Below are 15,826 nucleotides of genomic sequence, written 5' to 3'. Positions count from 1 at the left end.
GAAATGCCTTGCCCAAGGACACTCATTTTGTACGGCCGGGAATTGAACCAACAACCTTTTGATAATAGCCCGACTCCCTAACCGCTCAGCCACCTGACCCCAGTGAAGTTTGGCGAGATGGATTGTCACATGGTCCTTATCGTGATGCCAGCTGTGTTGCAAAATTAAAGGTATACCGCAAATGGAATAAAACAAGTTAGTAAATATGATTGAGGCGATTCAATTAACCTGCATGAGGTAGCATGTTGGGAGCAAAGAAGAGTGGCAGCATTTTTTGCAAATATTTTTTTATTGACATACTGAACTGACATTGCACATGATCCCCTCAAAATAAATGCATATAAAAATAAAACAAAAAGGAAATTACTTTATACCCAGCTCCTGGCTTTGATCATTAAATAATGGGCAGCATGTTTTCGATTTGAGGTGATACGGATCTCGATAATCTCCGAGTATGCACTACTGCCCTCACACCTGCTTCGCTTCCCCCTCGTCAAACGTAAAAATCGAGGCTGGTTCCTCGTTGCAATTTCTCCTGCCCTTCTCAGTCAAAGAAAACTAGCTGGGGGTCATGTGGTATAACGGGGTATCGAAGCATATTTCAATAATTTTCTAAAGATTATTTTTATTTTAAGGTGCACTTAGAATTTCTAAATATGCATGCACAAAACCCTTCACTACCCTAGCATTCCCCTTCCAATATGCAGTGCCTAGACAAGACAAGACTGTGGGGGGGGGGGGGGGGGGGGGGCAGGAGTCAAGAAGAGGTGAATTGCAGGGAGGGGAGAGTGGAGTATGTGAGTGTGTTGGGGGGGGGGAAATCAGAGCAGTGGGTGTGTTGATAGGCCTGGTAACCGAGTTTACCAACCCCTACGACCTACAGACAAGAGGACGAATAGAGCCGACAGACAATGGAGGAAGATAGTGGGGAGTGACAACACGACACATTAGAAAACCAACATGAAAACATGAGCATTTGTCAAATGTCTCCACCCCTCCCAAACCCAAAAAAACAAACTATGGGTTGAACAATGTTTTGCTTTCCAACCAAAATACCCCTGCAATATTCAGGCCTATTCCAGAATGTCCAGACATTATAACTAAACTTAAAAAGGGCTACATCTGAAGACCCTCATGCCGTCTGGGACAAAAGGTCACCATCTCAGTTTTTCTACCTAAAAGACCATGCTCGGGGTTAAAACAAAAAAGGAAAAAGAAAAAGGTCACACACATTGCATCACAGGCTATAGAACCAATGTTTCCATCATGCAGATGCAGATGCAGAGCAAGAGGTCAAAATCCTACACCCACGCAGTCCACCACTCCCCCCGAAAGGTTAAACTAGTTTTCATGTGTGTGCGTGTGCATGGGGGGGGGGGGGGGGGGGCAGGTGTCCCACCTCTTGCCAGGGGTCATGTAAAGCGGTCCTCTCTCAGCCGTTACTCTGCTGGTGCCGGAACTGTCGTGGTAGATGTCTGGAAAAAGTGACAGACATGAGGGGGCGGATGCCAGCATCTGTGCAACTACAGTGATTGGGAATCATTTGAAAACTGGAAAAGAACATGAGTGTATTGAAAAAGAATGTAAGGTTCCTTACCTTAGGTGACTTCTGGGATGTTTTGGGGGAGTCCTTTGGAGAGGATTTGGGGGAGGACTTGGGGGAGGACACTGGGGAGGACTTGAGGTCGGCTGGCTTTGAGGACTGAGGGGGGGTGCTGGGCTCTGAGGCAGATTTCTCTGTTCCATTCTCCAGAAAAAAGGGGAATTTAGCACATTTGAAAGCAACTCCTTGTTTTTGGTGACTAACATTGCCTCCCCCCCCAAAAAAGGAAAAAAAATAGATACCTTTGAGGCTGAAGACTCAGAGTTTCTTTGTCGGCGCCGGCTGAACTGTCGACGAGGCTTCTGCCCGTCCAGCTCCCCGTTGGTCTGCTGGTCGTCCTGGCCCTCCTTCCTAGCCTCCCCCTGGGTCTCCACCTGGCCCTCAGCTGGAACAGCCTGGCCCTCAGACTGGCCCTCAGCTGGAACAGCCTGGCCCTCAGACTGGCCCTCAGCTGGAACAGCCTGGCACATGGACTGGCCCTCAGCTGGAACAGCCTGGCACACGGACTGGCTCTCAGCTGGAACAGCCTGACCCTCAACTGGAACAGCCTGGCCCTCAGACTGGCCCTCTCCCGGAGGTGGCCGAGCGCGCACAGGTCTGGAGGCCCGATTGGTAAGAGGCAAAAGATATGGTTATTATGGAATATGTTTACATTTATGATTTTGATAGCACTTGGTCGTGACGACAATGTGGTCACGATTGTCACCTGCGGTACTGGGGTCTGAATCTACGAGGTGGCAGCCTCTGCTGGTCACCATCTGCAACTACTCCATTCTTCTGGTCACCTCCTTCCCCCTGGAAGACAGACATGCTATTCAAGGCTTCAAGCCCAACACAAAAATTATTTATCTAATTAATTACTATGGTTAGGGGGCATCTCAGTCATTATGATTCATATTCCATCGCTACAGAATACATAAGCTTGATTGGAGAACTTTCAAGTTCAATAAGCCCACCCGAGTCACTGTGCAGCACAGTATATTCTTTCCCAGTACCACAACTAGGCGACTATATTCCAGGTTCATGAGGTCCACGTTTATAGCCCTCCACCTCACCTCTTGACCCTCCTGTCTTGGCCTGCGCGGCCTGCGTCGTCGTGGGGCAGGCTGCGGACCGTCGTTGTCAGCTGCTCCCTCGCCCTCAGAGCCCAGGCCCTCGGGGCCTTCCCCAGCCTTGCCCTGCTCGTCGGGTCGGGGGCTGCGCGGGAAGAAACGCCGGCGGAAGCGGCGCTTGTTGGGGGCGTAGCGGCTGCCTTTGACAGGAACACCGCCCGGCCCAGTCACATTGGCCGCTTCTGAACCCTGAGGGAGAGGAGAGGACAGCAGAGGGGTTGAGGAATATTCCAGCATCCTCGATGTAGCCAGATACCTTAAAAACATTTAATTATCCCAATAGGACCGTAAATACAAACTAGGAATACACATTTTGGCAACCATTTCCACACAACAGCACAAATGCCTGTTTTGGTTGGCAAAATATGACATGTATTAACCTGAGGACCACAGACAACACATTTCAATTTACTCACCTTGGCTGCTTCGACAACATCAAACTCAACAACTTCCCCATCTCCAACACTTCTAAGGAATTTCCTGGGGTTGTTCTTTTTAATGGCAGTCTAGTGGGAAAAATCAAACTGGTGTTTAGTTACTTCTAACTATTATGTAGCACGCTGCCTAGAGGGAGTCTGCAGAATCAACTTCATTGAGGACTCACCTGATGGACAAAAACATCCTCTTTCGTATCATTTCTGAGGGAGCAGAAATCATGTGTCAGTGGTATAGAATAGCGCCAAAGCTAAGCAATGGTTTGCTTTCAGACCACCAACATAGAATCTAGGCAGTTTAACAAAAATATTCTTTTTTTTAATTTATTTACGAGACAACAGTGTAGTATATGTCTTCAGTGTGATCCTTGAGCACCCTGGAAAACTGTCATTTACTGAGGGGAATTGGCAGCAGAAAACATTGACACACTGCAGGGTACCTGTTGATGAAGCCGTATCCATTTCGCACATTGAACCATTTCACTGTGCCTTGGACCAGAGTGGCTGCAACAATAATATAAACAATTTTAAAAGCACTGTATTACAAACTTAACCACTGTATAAATACATAGCATGGAAGGGAATGCATTGGTTGTTCTCAACTACCTTTATCACCCCAAGCAGAGCTAGGTCATGTTATGCATGATGTAGGGCCTGGAGTCAATCATTAACTCTAGGTCAACAGGGTAAGATTAAACACCCCTTGTGTTTATGTGCATAACTCGTATGTTTTCTGTGTACCAAGATGTCTGCCCAGTGGTGTCCGCTTAACTTTAAGTTAACCCATTTACATTTATGCATTTAGCAGACGCTTTTATCCAAAGGGACTTCAAAAAGAGAACTTTACAAAAGAGCATAGGTCGCTGATAATAACAACGAGATACCCGCAAAAATTGTTGTAGCCTAGAGTAAATGTAAGTTAACCCAAACGCTAAAAGTTACTAGTTTCTGTCAACCGGCAAATTGCGTCGAATTACATTTGGGCATTACTGAATAAGCTACACCTGTGAGATGGCTCCCTCCTGCTTTGGACACGTGATAACTGATATGGAAAAAATCAGTGTAATGGTTTCACATGAGTAACTTTCTAATCAAAGTCTCCCTCATAAATGTGAATAACTCGTCAAGTAAAACGGACCACAATCTACGCGTCTAGAGATGCCAATTGTCAAACGCACATGTCAAACGCACATAGGTACATGGGGTCACTTGGGGAAACGATGGAGGCCAGATATCTTGTGTTCCGAAATCAAACTTGTAAAATGGTTGATACATTTTAGATGGGGACTGAGATTTGTATTAATGTAACTAGTAGGCCCATCTAAAATATTTTAAGTAATCGTTGTGACGCGTGAACGTTGGGAAACAAATCAGGCTAAATGGAAAACTTCTCAGGAATAGCCTACAAATGTCATGAGGAGTAGTTAATAGGCTACTATTACCACAACCATATGGCCATGCGGTAAATAACTGACACGATATGCACATTTCAAACAATAAACATTAAGTATTAAGTAAGTAGCTCAATGTAAAGTGCGCTCGTTGCGATACTAAAACATGAACGTTTATCAAATAGATTTAGCCGTGATACTTGCCATGCCTTGAGAACAGATTCCCTACCTATGACTTTTCTCTCGGGCTGTGGCTCGTCTTCCACAGGTACCGACGGTGGGGCGCTCTGTGCTTCGACTTCGGTCATACTCTTTCGCGGATACACAACACAATTGGGTCCCCCCCTCTGTCTCTCCAAACTTTGCTCAAGCCGCTACGGCAATCTTTTTATCCAGTATCCCGACACCCTCATTGCATTCACTTGGTCAGCCGCGCCCTCATTGGTTTCACAATAGTCAGCCCCGGAGCCTCATTGGTTAAGGAGGCATGACAATTGGCAGTACGAAGGGTGAAACCGTGCCGCGAAGAGTGACAGTTTTCAAGGAAGACTCTCAAGTGTGATCCATTGAGTAGTGATTGTAACTGTATCTAAATGCAGTAAAGAAAGCTCAATAAAGCCTTCAACGATTGTTGTGGATTACATTTCATTTTGTGGATTTAAAAAATGTAATCAGGTTTCAACTTAATATATCATTAGAAGTTACTTTTGTCATAGTTTAGCCTATTGCCTGCATCTTGTGAGCTGTAACCCTAGGCTTGACTAAAAGCTAACAATTATTTTTAAGAAGAATAAAAAGCTGACAACAAACATGTATTGATCGATAATTCATACCTTAACTAGTGCTGAGCAATGAGGTCCCCTTCATGCACCTGTTATTCAAGTGCTGCCGTCCTTGATAAGCTACATTACAGCATTAGCTGGTTTCCCTGATCGGTCAGCACAGACCATCCAGGCTTCCACGCTAATGAAGGGCTCCCTTTCTTCCACAAACGCTTTCTAGTTACCCCCCCTTCACAGACACACACGCGCGCACACACACATATATATATATATATATACACACACACACGCTCACACACATCTACATACACCAGGAGCCCACCAGGAGCCTCTAGTTTTTTACCTCACTTCTCCCAACCTGAGCCCCCACATAGGTCATAGGATTTAAATTTCAGGGAGCTATATTTAAACCAATGGTTCAGGCCACGTTATACGGAGCCAACCACCGGGCATTACACTGCCAATAGTTTATCATGAAGTCCCTGGAAAGGTATTCTACCACAATTTATAAAGCCAATAACGAAATGATGAGCTGCCATTGCACCAAATTATCATACAAGAGGTTACCCATAACTTTCTCTGGCAATTAACATTCCATGTTTCAATCTGTTGAAGTGCGTCTCTACGCGAGAACAGTTTATAATATATTTAGTTAGACTTGTTTAAACTTACACCTCTTATTTAAGATCTATTCCTATAAATTGAATGTATGCACCTTCCTGTCAAAGTCAATTCCTTGTCTGTGCAAACTTTCATGGCGATTAAAACCCTTTCTGATTCAGATTCTGATAACGGGACCACAATGAATGAGACTGTAGCCTAAGCTAATCGATACGATTCATTATTAAATAGATAAAATTAAATATTGAACTTTGATAGTTCCTCGTTTATGAAGCGGGTTTTTCCGTTCATAGCCTGATATGTGGACACGCAGTCCCATGTCTCTCAGCGCTAAAATATATTATGGATTGGGTGACAACGCATGCGCAGTGTTGTCTAAATTGCCGAGGTTTATTTCATGGGTATTTGGAAAGGCTGGGCGAGGGAGTGAGCGAGAGGAGTCTACGAACATTGTGGGATATTGGGTTCCCACTCTTTTTTGGCTGGCGGCTGACCTGAGCGTGTGCCCCCTTCAACAAGAGCGATTGCAACCGTGCCGTAGGATAAAACAGGGAGGCTAGTGGAAAAAACTGGAATGAAAGAAGAATATAAGAGAGAGAGCCGATATAAGAGAAAAGGCACGACAGCGTGAGCACCGCGGCGGCAGACACCAGCCAGACTAGGCAGACGGGGAGGAAAAAGAAAACAAGGGAGCGGACTTGCACTTCTTCCAAGGGCTCGGAGTAACAAAATATAGTATTGGAAACGTCAGGAAGCAAGGTAAGTTGCTTATCCCAACAGCCAGATTTCGGGCCATAATTTACAACCTATTTCTCATGCACATGTCTATGTAGCTGCGACCCTTTATTCACCTTATTTTCACCTGGAATCACGTTATAGCTTCCTGCTAATAAAAGGAAACTAAGAAAATTGCACAACGGTTTTTTAGATGTGAAAAAACAAATCCAGTCACCTAATTTAGTTTTGCACAAATTATGGATTTAAGATTAGAATGAGAGGTTTTGTCGTTGAACAACATGAACAATTTAAATTTTCCTCTTGAATCTTCGGATCATTTTTATGCATAAAAATTAAGCACTATAGCTTGTATCAAAACTCATCAGTGTACCTATTTGCACGCCCTAGCCTATATGCGTATTAGCTTAGTCATTACCTGCAGTAGGCTATTCTGTGCCACAAATGACATGGGACGATCAAATGTGGTCTCGACTATGTACGGTTTGCTCAATTTCTTTATGTTGAATTTACAATGTAACACCCTGATATGGCCGCATTGGTACAACAATGTAGGCTATCATTTGTCCCCGAACTACAGCCCCATGTTTCGTGGGCCTCAGCCCGAATGCAGTGCGCATGCATCGACGCCGTCTGACAGCCAGTGTACGTATTGTGCAGACTAGGCCTCACACACGGCGCTCACACTGCAGAGAGTGCACGCGTGCCAAAAACGTGGCCGCAACAGTGTGTCAGTATCTAATTAAATCTATATCGTTTTGTTAAATACTGTCTATTACTTTAACATGTTGTGTATATCCCAAACAAGACTTGCAATGATATAGCCTATAGGAATTCAATGTGGTGGACACAGGTAGCCAACTTCCGACTTAAATTATTTGATCATCATGGGGTACAGCATTTGGCCTTATTCATTGAAATGCTTTTTCATATAGATCAAATTGCCTGATTATTTATAGGAATTTAACACACTAATAATGTAAGGCTACGTGTAGGGCATGACAACATCCTTACGCTTGGTCAGATCCTGATAAGAACTCCGTGCCTTTGCTTGAAGGGTCGCGTGCATACGTCGATATGACAGTCGGTTCCAAAAGCTACTGCATAATAGACCCAATAACACTGAACATGGTCTCACCATGTTTTTCCCTTTGTATCTTATTACTGTCTAAAATGTCACCAAAAAACATTTAATCAATTGTAAATCACATTTAAGGACTACTTTTATTTTAGGTGGACTCATGCCTGTCCCAATGGTTCAGTTTACAAGTGCCAGAGTTCTGTTGCTTAATTTAGATTGCACTTCACTTTTCCCCCTTATGTCAGTGGACCGGTTTAACACTGGATTTGTGAATGATAGACAGACTGACTAAATCAACGAACCAATGTATATGATTGTAAAATGTAACTTGCAATTTTGTTTGTGTTTGCATCATTGTATACTAGCAATTCTACAACTCACCCAAACACAAACTTTAAAGCAGTTATTTTGCCTTTTATGGCCATTTAATACCATTCAGATAAAGAATAAGACTTCTGAAAACGCAGATTGTAGGCCCATATTTCAAACAACAGCACTGATATGATGCACATACTTACTGTCATGTAATGAATATTAAGTTGGACCAACTGCCACCTCTATTACCGACCTCCTTTACAGCTTCACCCTTTCCCATTTCCGCTCACAACAAACCACTGTCATAATCTGGTCATAAAGTAATCATTAACCTTCATTAACATAGTTCCCTCCTCACCCCTGTGACATGGCCTCCACAGCAGGTATGGCAGATGCAGACTTGGACTTCCAGACAGGCGATGCGGGCGCATCCGCCACCTTTCCCCAGCAGTGCTCTGCCCTGCGCAAGAACGGCTTTGTGGTGCTGAAAGGCCGACCCTGCAAGATTGTTGAGATGTCCACCTCCAAGACTGGCAAACACGGCCACGCTAAGGTCAGTGGGGGACAGGAATGAAACAATATGTTGACATAATGGCCTGAATAGAAAAGACTGAGGTACGATTAACTGTACAGTTTGGTTTTTGAAAGATTTGAAAGATCAGCGGTAATACCTACTTATGTTTGTGTGTGCTGTATTCTTTGTTTTGGATATGGGGATGTTGTGTCTGAGTTTGTCTCTAGCTTGAAGTTAAGTGTGTTCTGCTTCATTCGATGTGCAGGTCCACATGGTGGGAATTGACATCTTCTCTGGTAAGAAGTATGAGGATATCTGTCCCTCCACTCATAACATGGACGTCCCCAACATCAAGAGACTGGACTACCAGGTGAGAGAGAAAGAAGTATCAAAGGAGTTTAAGAGGGAGAGAGGGGATGCCAGGAAAGTAAAGAGGTATCCATTTAGAAACAATATAGGAAGCCTGTAGTAATTACATTCCAACATGCAGTATTTACAGGTAAAATACAAATTAGTAGTATAAAAGGAGCAGTTTATTTGAATTCACCTATGCACATTGTGTTGTTATATAGATTGCCATTTTGAATCTATCTGAATGCAGTCTAACTGAATGTATGTCCTTTCTCTCACCTCCTGGTAGCTAATTGGGATCCAGGAAGGTTACCTGTCCCTGCTCCAGGACAGTGGGGAAGTGAGGGAAGACCTAAAGATGCCCGAAGGAGACCTGGGAAAAGAGATTGAAAGCAAGTACGAAGCTGGAGAGGAGATTCTGGTCAGTAGTTTTTTGTAGTCAAGTTGGCAAGAATCCCATTCATTAATAACCTTATTTAGTTAGATTTGTTGTAATTTGTTTTGCGTGTCTCTTCTGTTCTCCAGATCACTGTTTTGTCTGCCATGAATGAGGAGGCTGCAGTTGCTATCAAAGCCATGGCAAAATAAGAGACTGCAGGTAAAGGTTTACCTGCTAAAAGTTTTAGAGTTTGTATGCCATTCTGCCTGCACCTCCTGTGTGTGTGTGTGTGTGTGTGTGTGTGTGTGTGTGTGTGTGTGTGTGTGTGTGGGTATGTGTATGTGGACGTACATGTGTGCGGCCATACCCAGCTAGAAGACACAATCTACTGTGCCAGCAATGTGTGTATGTGGCTGTGTACAATCTATGTTTAGTTTGTACAAATTTGTTTGTGTGTTGATGAATGTTGTTTTGTGTACTCCAAAGGGAAGGCAACTCCAGTCATAAACAACCTGACTTTTATACCTGGTTTTGTTAAAGACTTATTGTTAATGAAGTGTTAATATTTTGCAGATTATCATAATTTGTCCCTTATAAATTGTTTATTGTATATTTATTTTGAGGAATATTTATTGGGCCGAATATAAGTTTGGGAGTTGGCATTCTTTCTAGTTACTTTTATAGCCTCACCCAAACGGTCTATTTATTTGTTCGATTTATGTTCCTTTTTTCTTTTTTTACATATCGACCAGGCCATGTTTGTCCTGGGAACATATAGAAAAGGACACTTTGTACAATGACATTGTATGTCATTTGGTATTAAATATTTTCTACGATGGCCACTCCTTGCCATTGCAATGGATTTGCCTACCCTCTCTGCACTTTATGTATTTTTGTGTAAATGAGAATGCACATCATTTGAGTACCTTGTAATGCTTTGTATTGAAAAGATCCCATTCATATTTAAAGTTGTATTTTATGTTTTGCACAGTGGCATTTCTTTTATTGCAGATAAAATACACATGTACACTTTATAGGCTGTGGTTTACTTGCATTCTTTGCGAAAGGAATAGGTTGGAATCTGCACACACACTAAACCTTCTCCTGTGTTGATGTACACACTTGTTGTTCTGTCAGTTTCTCCTTTTCCCTTGTTTCACTCCCTCTCTTTCTTTTCTTCTGACCTGTCCTTTCTCTGTTCTGCTTTTCCAATTCTGTTTTAGGGGTTCACAAGATGCACTGGACCTTGGAAAAAGGAAGGAATATTGCCTCGTCAAGGCTTCTCCCTCTTTTCTTTCTTTTGACTTTCTTTTTTGTATCCTCTATCACTCCCCCCCTCTCTCTCTCTCTCTCTCTCTCTCTCTCTCTCTCTCTGTACTTTCTTGCCCCTCTTTGGGTTCAATAAATAATTGGAAGTGACAAACAAACACCTTCTATATAAATTGCAAACACAACGAGCAACATACAGTCTGTCACTACAGACTCAAATGAGGAGAGAAAAGGGCAAAATAGAGGAGTTTCTCACAAACAAATGGTCGCCTATGAGTGAGTAGGTACATCCTGCAGTACCTACTCTTAGGGGAGGGATGGGAAAAATGTCACTGTTTTTGTAAAATATTTCCCCTGATTTATCAAGGGCTTCAACTCTAGATTTAAGATTGAGCGATGTTGTTTTGTTGGGGGGGGGATGGGGTGGGGGTGGGTGCCACACTTACTCAATCTTGACGTAGAAATGTGGCGCAGAGAACCGACTGCATTTCCTATAACACAAAATGACGAGTCTGTTCTGTGCATCTAATTTGGATCTGTACAAATCCTGTGCGGCGCTCTCCTCTGAGCAAGCACCCTCTGTCTTGTTCTATATTTTGTGTAACGTATATCACATAAAAACTTGTCTATTAAAATGACGTCAGGATTACGGGCCAGGGTCCGTTCTTTCTCAGCACAAGGAGTGTGTTACTGAAGAACAGTCCTGTCATCTTTCTCCCCAGTTTCTCTTTCCTAAAATCTGAGTGAAAATACAGTTTCTATTTCGTGAATTTCCGAGAAAGACCACGTAGAACACCGGAGACTCCTCATCCTGAGGACTAAGTCCCTTGGCCAATGTTCCCTTATCTTCTATCACCTATAAAACATCTGGTGAAGGACCCTATGACTAGAGACTGCCAACAGAGCAGATACTACCCTGGGTCACCTGTAGGAACAGGCACAGACTAGAACGTGACACATTTACTCTGTACTAAGCACCATACGAGTAAAGAAGAAAATGTCATGATGGTATAATTACTTTTTTTTGTTCACAAACAGTCCAAACTGTGCAGAATGTCTCCCCGCCTAAATTAAAGACGACACAAATTGTTAGAAAATGTGCGTGCGTTTTTGTATTTTTTATTTCAACGACACAAAGTAAGGCGGACATACATAAAGGCCTACAACCAGATATATTCTGAACAAGGGTAAAGGAAATGTCTCATTACTATTTCACAGGGTCTTTACTGACTGACTCCAGCTCCAGTTCTATGGAGCTGCAGGGAAAGTAGGATTTAGACCTACTGGTAGCACAACCCAGTCTGTTCAAAACCAGGTTCAGTAAAACGCTGATCTAAGACATCAAAACTAAAGTAAAAAAAAGACGAAAACAAAGGATGAGCAGAGGACACTGTACAATATGCAGTTTATGGTATGTACAAAGTAATACTGCAAAGACCAGTCCACGGTCCTGTCTTTTTTACAATCAACCATCAGGATCCAAGATTTAGAGAGGTGGGGGAGGGCCAAGAACTCTCATCCATAAACTCTGGGGGGGGGGGGGGGGGGGGGGGAGGCAGTCAGTGTAGTGTGGGGTCACCGTGGTTACTTGCTGTGATGATAGAACCTCTGTCCACTCTGGGCGTGTGGGAGGAAGGCGTGGCGAGGAGCAGGCTGGGGCGAGCTTTGGAAAGGAGCCTGGATGACACAAATCGACAAACAAGCGTCCAATCAACACTTTCCAAGCCAAAGATTGATTATTGCATGCGGATCCCGGCTAACTCTGTCCATGAGCGAAGCTAGAATGCTTACAGTCATCCAACTTGATGAATCGAAAGCAACCATTTTTTTGATGACTCAACATGGGCCCAACCGTGCTCCTGGAACCTGCCTTCTTGTAGGTTTTCATTCCAGCCCCAGTTGAAACAAAAGATGATTCAGCTCGTCAACCAGCTAATTGTTAGAAGCAGGTGTGCTGGGTTAGGGTTGCAATGAAAACCCACAGGATGGTAGCTCTTCGAGAACAGGGCTATGCTGCCTAGATCAGGTGAACGGGACACCAGCTAGTTACAGACTGGCACCCATGTGGCTTGTATCAGAAAGGAGACAGGACCCGGTACAGCCTTCAATGTGAATGGGGTGGCAGGGGGGGGGGGGGGCGGTGACGGGGATAAGGAAGTGTAAGGTGTGTGTTTGGGGAAGTATATTGGAGTGGCGATGGGGGGAGTCAGGATGGAGGCTAGGGAACCAGGCTGGGGGGGGGGGGGGGGGGGGGGGGGGGGGCTCACCTTGGCTGTGGGGATCTGAACAGCCATGGAGGGAGTGGGAAGCAGACCTGCGGCAGAGGCATGGAGGGCTTGGGGGTGCATGGGTCTCAGGGCACCCTAGAACACACAAGAGGATTTTGTATGAGGAGGCAATGACAGGGCAAGGGGGACAGGGCCTGAGGTATCGTGCATAGGACAGGCCAGAACAGGCACCCTGGAGTTTACCACGGGACTTACTGTGTCGGTAAAGCCAGACTGCTGGTTGGCGTGTTCCAACTGCTTCTGGAGGGGGATTCCAGCACCAGGGATGAATCCTGAGAATAATAATGAGGGGGAAATAAAACAATTCTGCCGCCCATACACTGATATGTACCTACATTTCTCATGTGACAGCTTGCATGAAACAGCACTTGTAAAGTAGTTTAACATCCTCTAAAGAATATCCAAACAATGAATTAATACGTCAACTTTTATTTTATTTTTTATTAATTTAAGAGCTGAAACATAAAAGTGAATGAGGGAGGATAGAGAGACCGACCTGGCTGTGAGGTGAAGTGACTATGGACGGCAAAGCCCTGCTGCTGGTGAGGAAGGTACTGCATGGCCTGGAACGCTGACGCGCCTAGAGGAGACACGCCGTAGCCGCACGTGAGACCGACAGGGGGGACAAGAACCCCTACTGCAAACCATACAGGCTCACCGAGTCCCACCCACGGCGACCGGGCGGTCCCTCCAAAGCTCACACACACCTCGGATCTGGGAGCTGCTGGCGAAGCTGACGGGTGCGGAGGGCACGGGGGCGTAGGTGGAGGGGTGCTGGGACGCCGCCACCCCATAGGTCTCATGCACCCCCTGGCTGCCGCTGAACTGGCCGTGCTCTGCCGACCCCCCGCTGAAGCCAGGCTGGGTCTGGTAGTGGCGACCCTGTGTGGGGGGTGAAAACAATACAATGATGGCTAACCGCTACACAATACGCTGGCCTACAGAAATGGCTGCTGGGGAGGATATGTGTTGCGATAGTGGCCTCTGGTGGTCAGAAGAGGCATTTGTATGCTGCACTCACTGGGATGACCGGCGTTGGGAAGAGCTGCTTGCTGCGTTCTCCTAACAGAGCTCCGGCCCTGCTGTGACCCACTGGACTTCCTGGAGGAAAATACACACAAGGGGAAGTAGTATGTTTAAGTACTGATGCAGAAGCGGAATTCAAAAATGATTTGTGACTGCTTCCACGTGCCACCTTGAATGCTGAGCAGATGCTGGCTCGAGTGCATGGGTAGACTGGGCTGGTAGCTGGCTGAGGTCAACGTTGTGATATCACTGGAAAACGAGATGGCGAGCTATTCAAAGGTGCCATTGATCGGATTTCGGACAGAGAGACTTCTACGTGTATTTTCCTCCATACAACAACACATCCATAGCCCTGGAAAGCTGCACTTGCGACTGAATTCCCAGCTTTTCTGCCACTTCACCTTTGCTCCTTCCTGCGCCTCTTCTCCTCCTCGTGGAGCACCTTCTTTAGCTGCAGGAAGAGCTGGTGTTTCTCCTCCTGCAGACCCTGCAGCTTCTCCCCCATCTTCATCACCTGGAAACATGACACACGCGATTCACAGGAGACCCTCACCAGTAGGTCTGCTGAATGAATACAGACATTGTGCGGTGTAACTGTCTTTTAAGACGACAGGGAGCCATAGTGAAAGGCGTGTCGCGCTCACCTGTTCTTTAGTCTCTTCCAAAGACATACGCTCCTCTATCTCTTTTGTTCTCTTCCTCTCTTCCTCCTCCTTCATCTTCTGTTCCATCATCTTATCAACCTCCTCCTCCTCTGAAATTTGAGGCCAAAATAGGACAGACTTTGTGATTGAAGAGCATGACAGCTTGATTCTAATCAAATGGCTCTTGTGTTCCAAGTACAATGACATATCAATCAAATGTTGCCAGATGCACCAGCATATATGTCACCTTGTCTTTTGCGCTCTCTTTCTCTCATTATGTGCTTGTGGAGGGCTCGGGCCATTGCGTTGGACAGCTTGGGTCTCTCCAACAAAGCAGGCATAGTGACAGGCAGGGGTGGGGCCAGCTGCAAGATCGAACAAGATAAATGTATTTATAGACAAGGTTCACAAAAATGTTGTTATTATATCTACAGTAACCCTAACCCAGATTCCCTGTATAATATAAACATTTTTAATTATTACTTAACAACATCTAAATATGACAATTCTCAACATTTGAGAATTTGTTATGACAAGCGTGTACAGTATGACTATGCTAGCGATAGGGTAGCTTGCTTTCCTGTTTGACAACGTTTGTGCAGTGACAGTGACGGCAACAGCTGTGTGCAACAACGCTCACATGCCCTGGTGCTAATTGGTAGTCTGAAAATGCCTAGTTTTGGGCATTTTATTTGGTTTACTGTGTAAATACTTGCCAGGATATGGGTAACGTGCAAAACATGAATGATTAGGACCCAAATCGTGCAAAGGGATTTTGCTAGGCTAACTAGTTACTAGTAGCACTTAGCTGCTCAGCAGTTGGTTTGAGCAGGCGGCAAGTCGTAAACAGATAACTTACTTTTGTTTCTTTGTCAGTCTTTCAGAAGAAAAGTCGCATCTCCGTTTGGAGATAATGTTGATGTGTGTATATTTTACGTGAACACTACAAAAACTGTTTTATAGCGGCAGAGGATTCGTGCTGCTAAGCTATTTTTCATAATATTGCTTCGAATAAAGTTGTATTTCCGGTTCATACGGCATTTCCTGTTTGTCTGCGATTGAAATCCTAATAATAGGTCAGTTCTACTAACTGTGTATTCCTAGAATCAAGGTCTACAGTTAAAACTATGCAAAATGTCTAGTGTTGGAAAACAAAGTTCTCATTGATCTGCGAATAGTGTAATAAACTTAGCTTCAACAGCTAGTTCAGGCTTACATCTCGGTTTTGCTTTGAAATGGGTCCGATATAATAAATGGCCTATACAGACCCACCTTCCACCA

At 44.6% G+C, this 15,826-nt stretch overlaps 3 protein-coding genes across 4 annotated transcripts; 1 reads left to right on the top strand and 2 right to left on the bottom strand.

The window, feature by feature from the left end:
• Positions 1 to 254: 254 nt before the first annotated feature.
• Positions 255 to 5,030, bottom strand: LOC124487029 (Y-box-binding protein 2-B-like). The gene is made up of 9 exons (XM_047049026.1): positions 4,770 to 5,030; positions 3,590 to 3,653; positions 3,320 to 3,353; positions 3,132 to 3,221; positions 2,659 to 2,904; positions 2,310 to 2,398; positions 1,846 to 2,200; positions 1,598 to 1,747; positions 255 to 1,475 (listed from the first exon to the last, which is right to left on the bottom strand). Exons 1-9 carry the CDS (start codon positions 4,846 to 4,848, stop codon positions 1,440 to 1,442), a joined length of 1,143 nt encoding a protein of 380 aa, XP_046904982.1. The 5' UTR covers positions 4,849 to 5,030; the 3' UTR covers positions 255 to 1,439.
• A 1,307-nt stretch (positions 5,031 to 6,337) lies between these two features.
• On the top strand, positions 6,338 to 11,684 carry LOC124487086 (eukaryotic translation initiation factor 5A-1). Its single transcript, XM_047049116.1, has 6 exons — positions 6,338 to 6,702; positions 8,455 to 8,627; positions 8,854 to 8,958; positions 9,229 to 9,360; positions 9,465 to 9,537; positions 10,542 to 11,684. The coding sequence occupies exons 2-5, from the start codon at positions 8,460 to 8,462 to the stop codon at positions 9,525 to 9,527; spliced, it is 468 nt and encodes a 155-aa protein (XP_046905072.1). The 5' UTR covers positions 6,338 to 6,702; positions 8,455 to 8,459; the 3' UTR covers positions 9,528 to 9,537; positions 10,542 to 11,684.
• Positions 11,685 to 11,735: 51 nt separating this feature from the next.
• On the bottom strand, positions 11,736 to 15,592 carry LOC124487085 (G protein pathway suppressor 2-like). 2 transcript variants are annotated; one of them, XM_047049114.1, is made up of 11 exons: positions 15,405 to 15,592; positions 14,793 to 14,910; positions 14,546 to 14,655; positions 14,303 to 14,415; positions 14,071 to 14,150; positions 13,897 to 13,976; positions 13,583 to 13,757; positions 13,372 to 13,455; positions 13,071 to 13,147; positions 12,855 to 12,950; positions 11,736 to 12,264 (listed from the first exon to the last, which is right to left on the bottom strand). In XM_047049114.1, the coding sequence occupies exons 2-11, from the start codon at positions 14,884 to 14,886 to the stop codon at positions 12,172 to 12,174; spliced, it is 1,002 nt and encodes a 333-aa protein (XP_046905070.1). In that variant the 5' UTR covers positions 14,887 to 14,910; positions 15,405 to 15,592; the 3' UTR covers positions 11,736 to 12,171. The 2 variants fall into 2 exon arrangements, with proteins under 2 accessions (XP_046905070.1, XP_046905071.1); XM_047049115.1 differs by lacking the exon at positions 12,855 to 12,950.
• Between the last annotated feature and the right edge of the window lie 234 nt (positions 15,593 to 15,826).

The sequence above is a fragment of the Hypomesus transpacificus genome, chromosome 25 (genome assembly GCF_021917145.1).
Source record: "Hypomesus transpacificus isolate Combined female chromosome 25, fHypTra1, whole genome shotgun sequence".
In the NCBI taxonomy this organism is placed as follows: domain Eukaryota; kingdom Metazoa; phylum Chordata; class Actinopteri; order Osmeriformes; family Osmeridae; genus Hypomesus; species Hypomesus transpacificus.
This window is presented reverse-complemented; position numbering and strand designations above follow the sequence as displayed.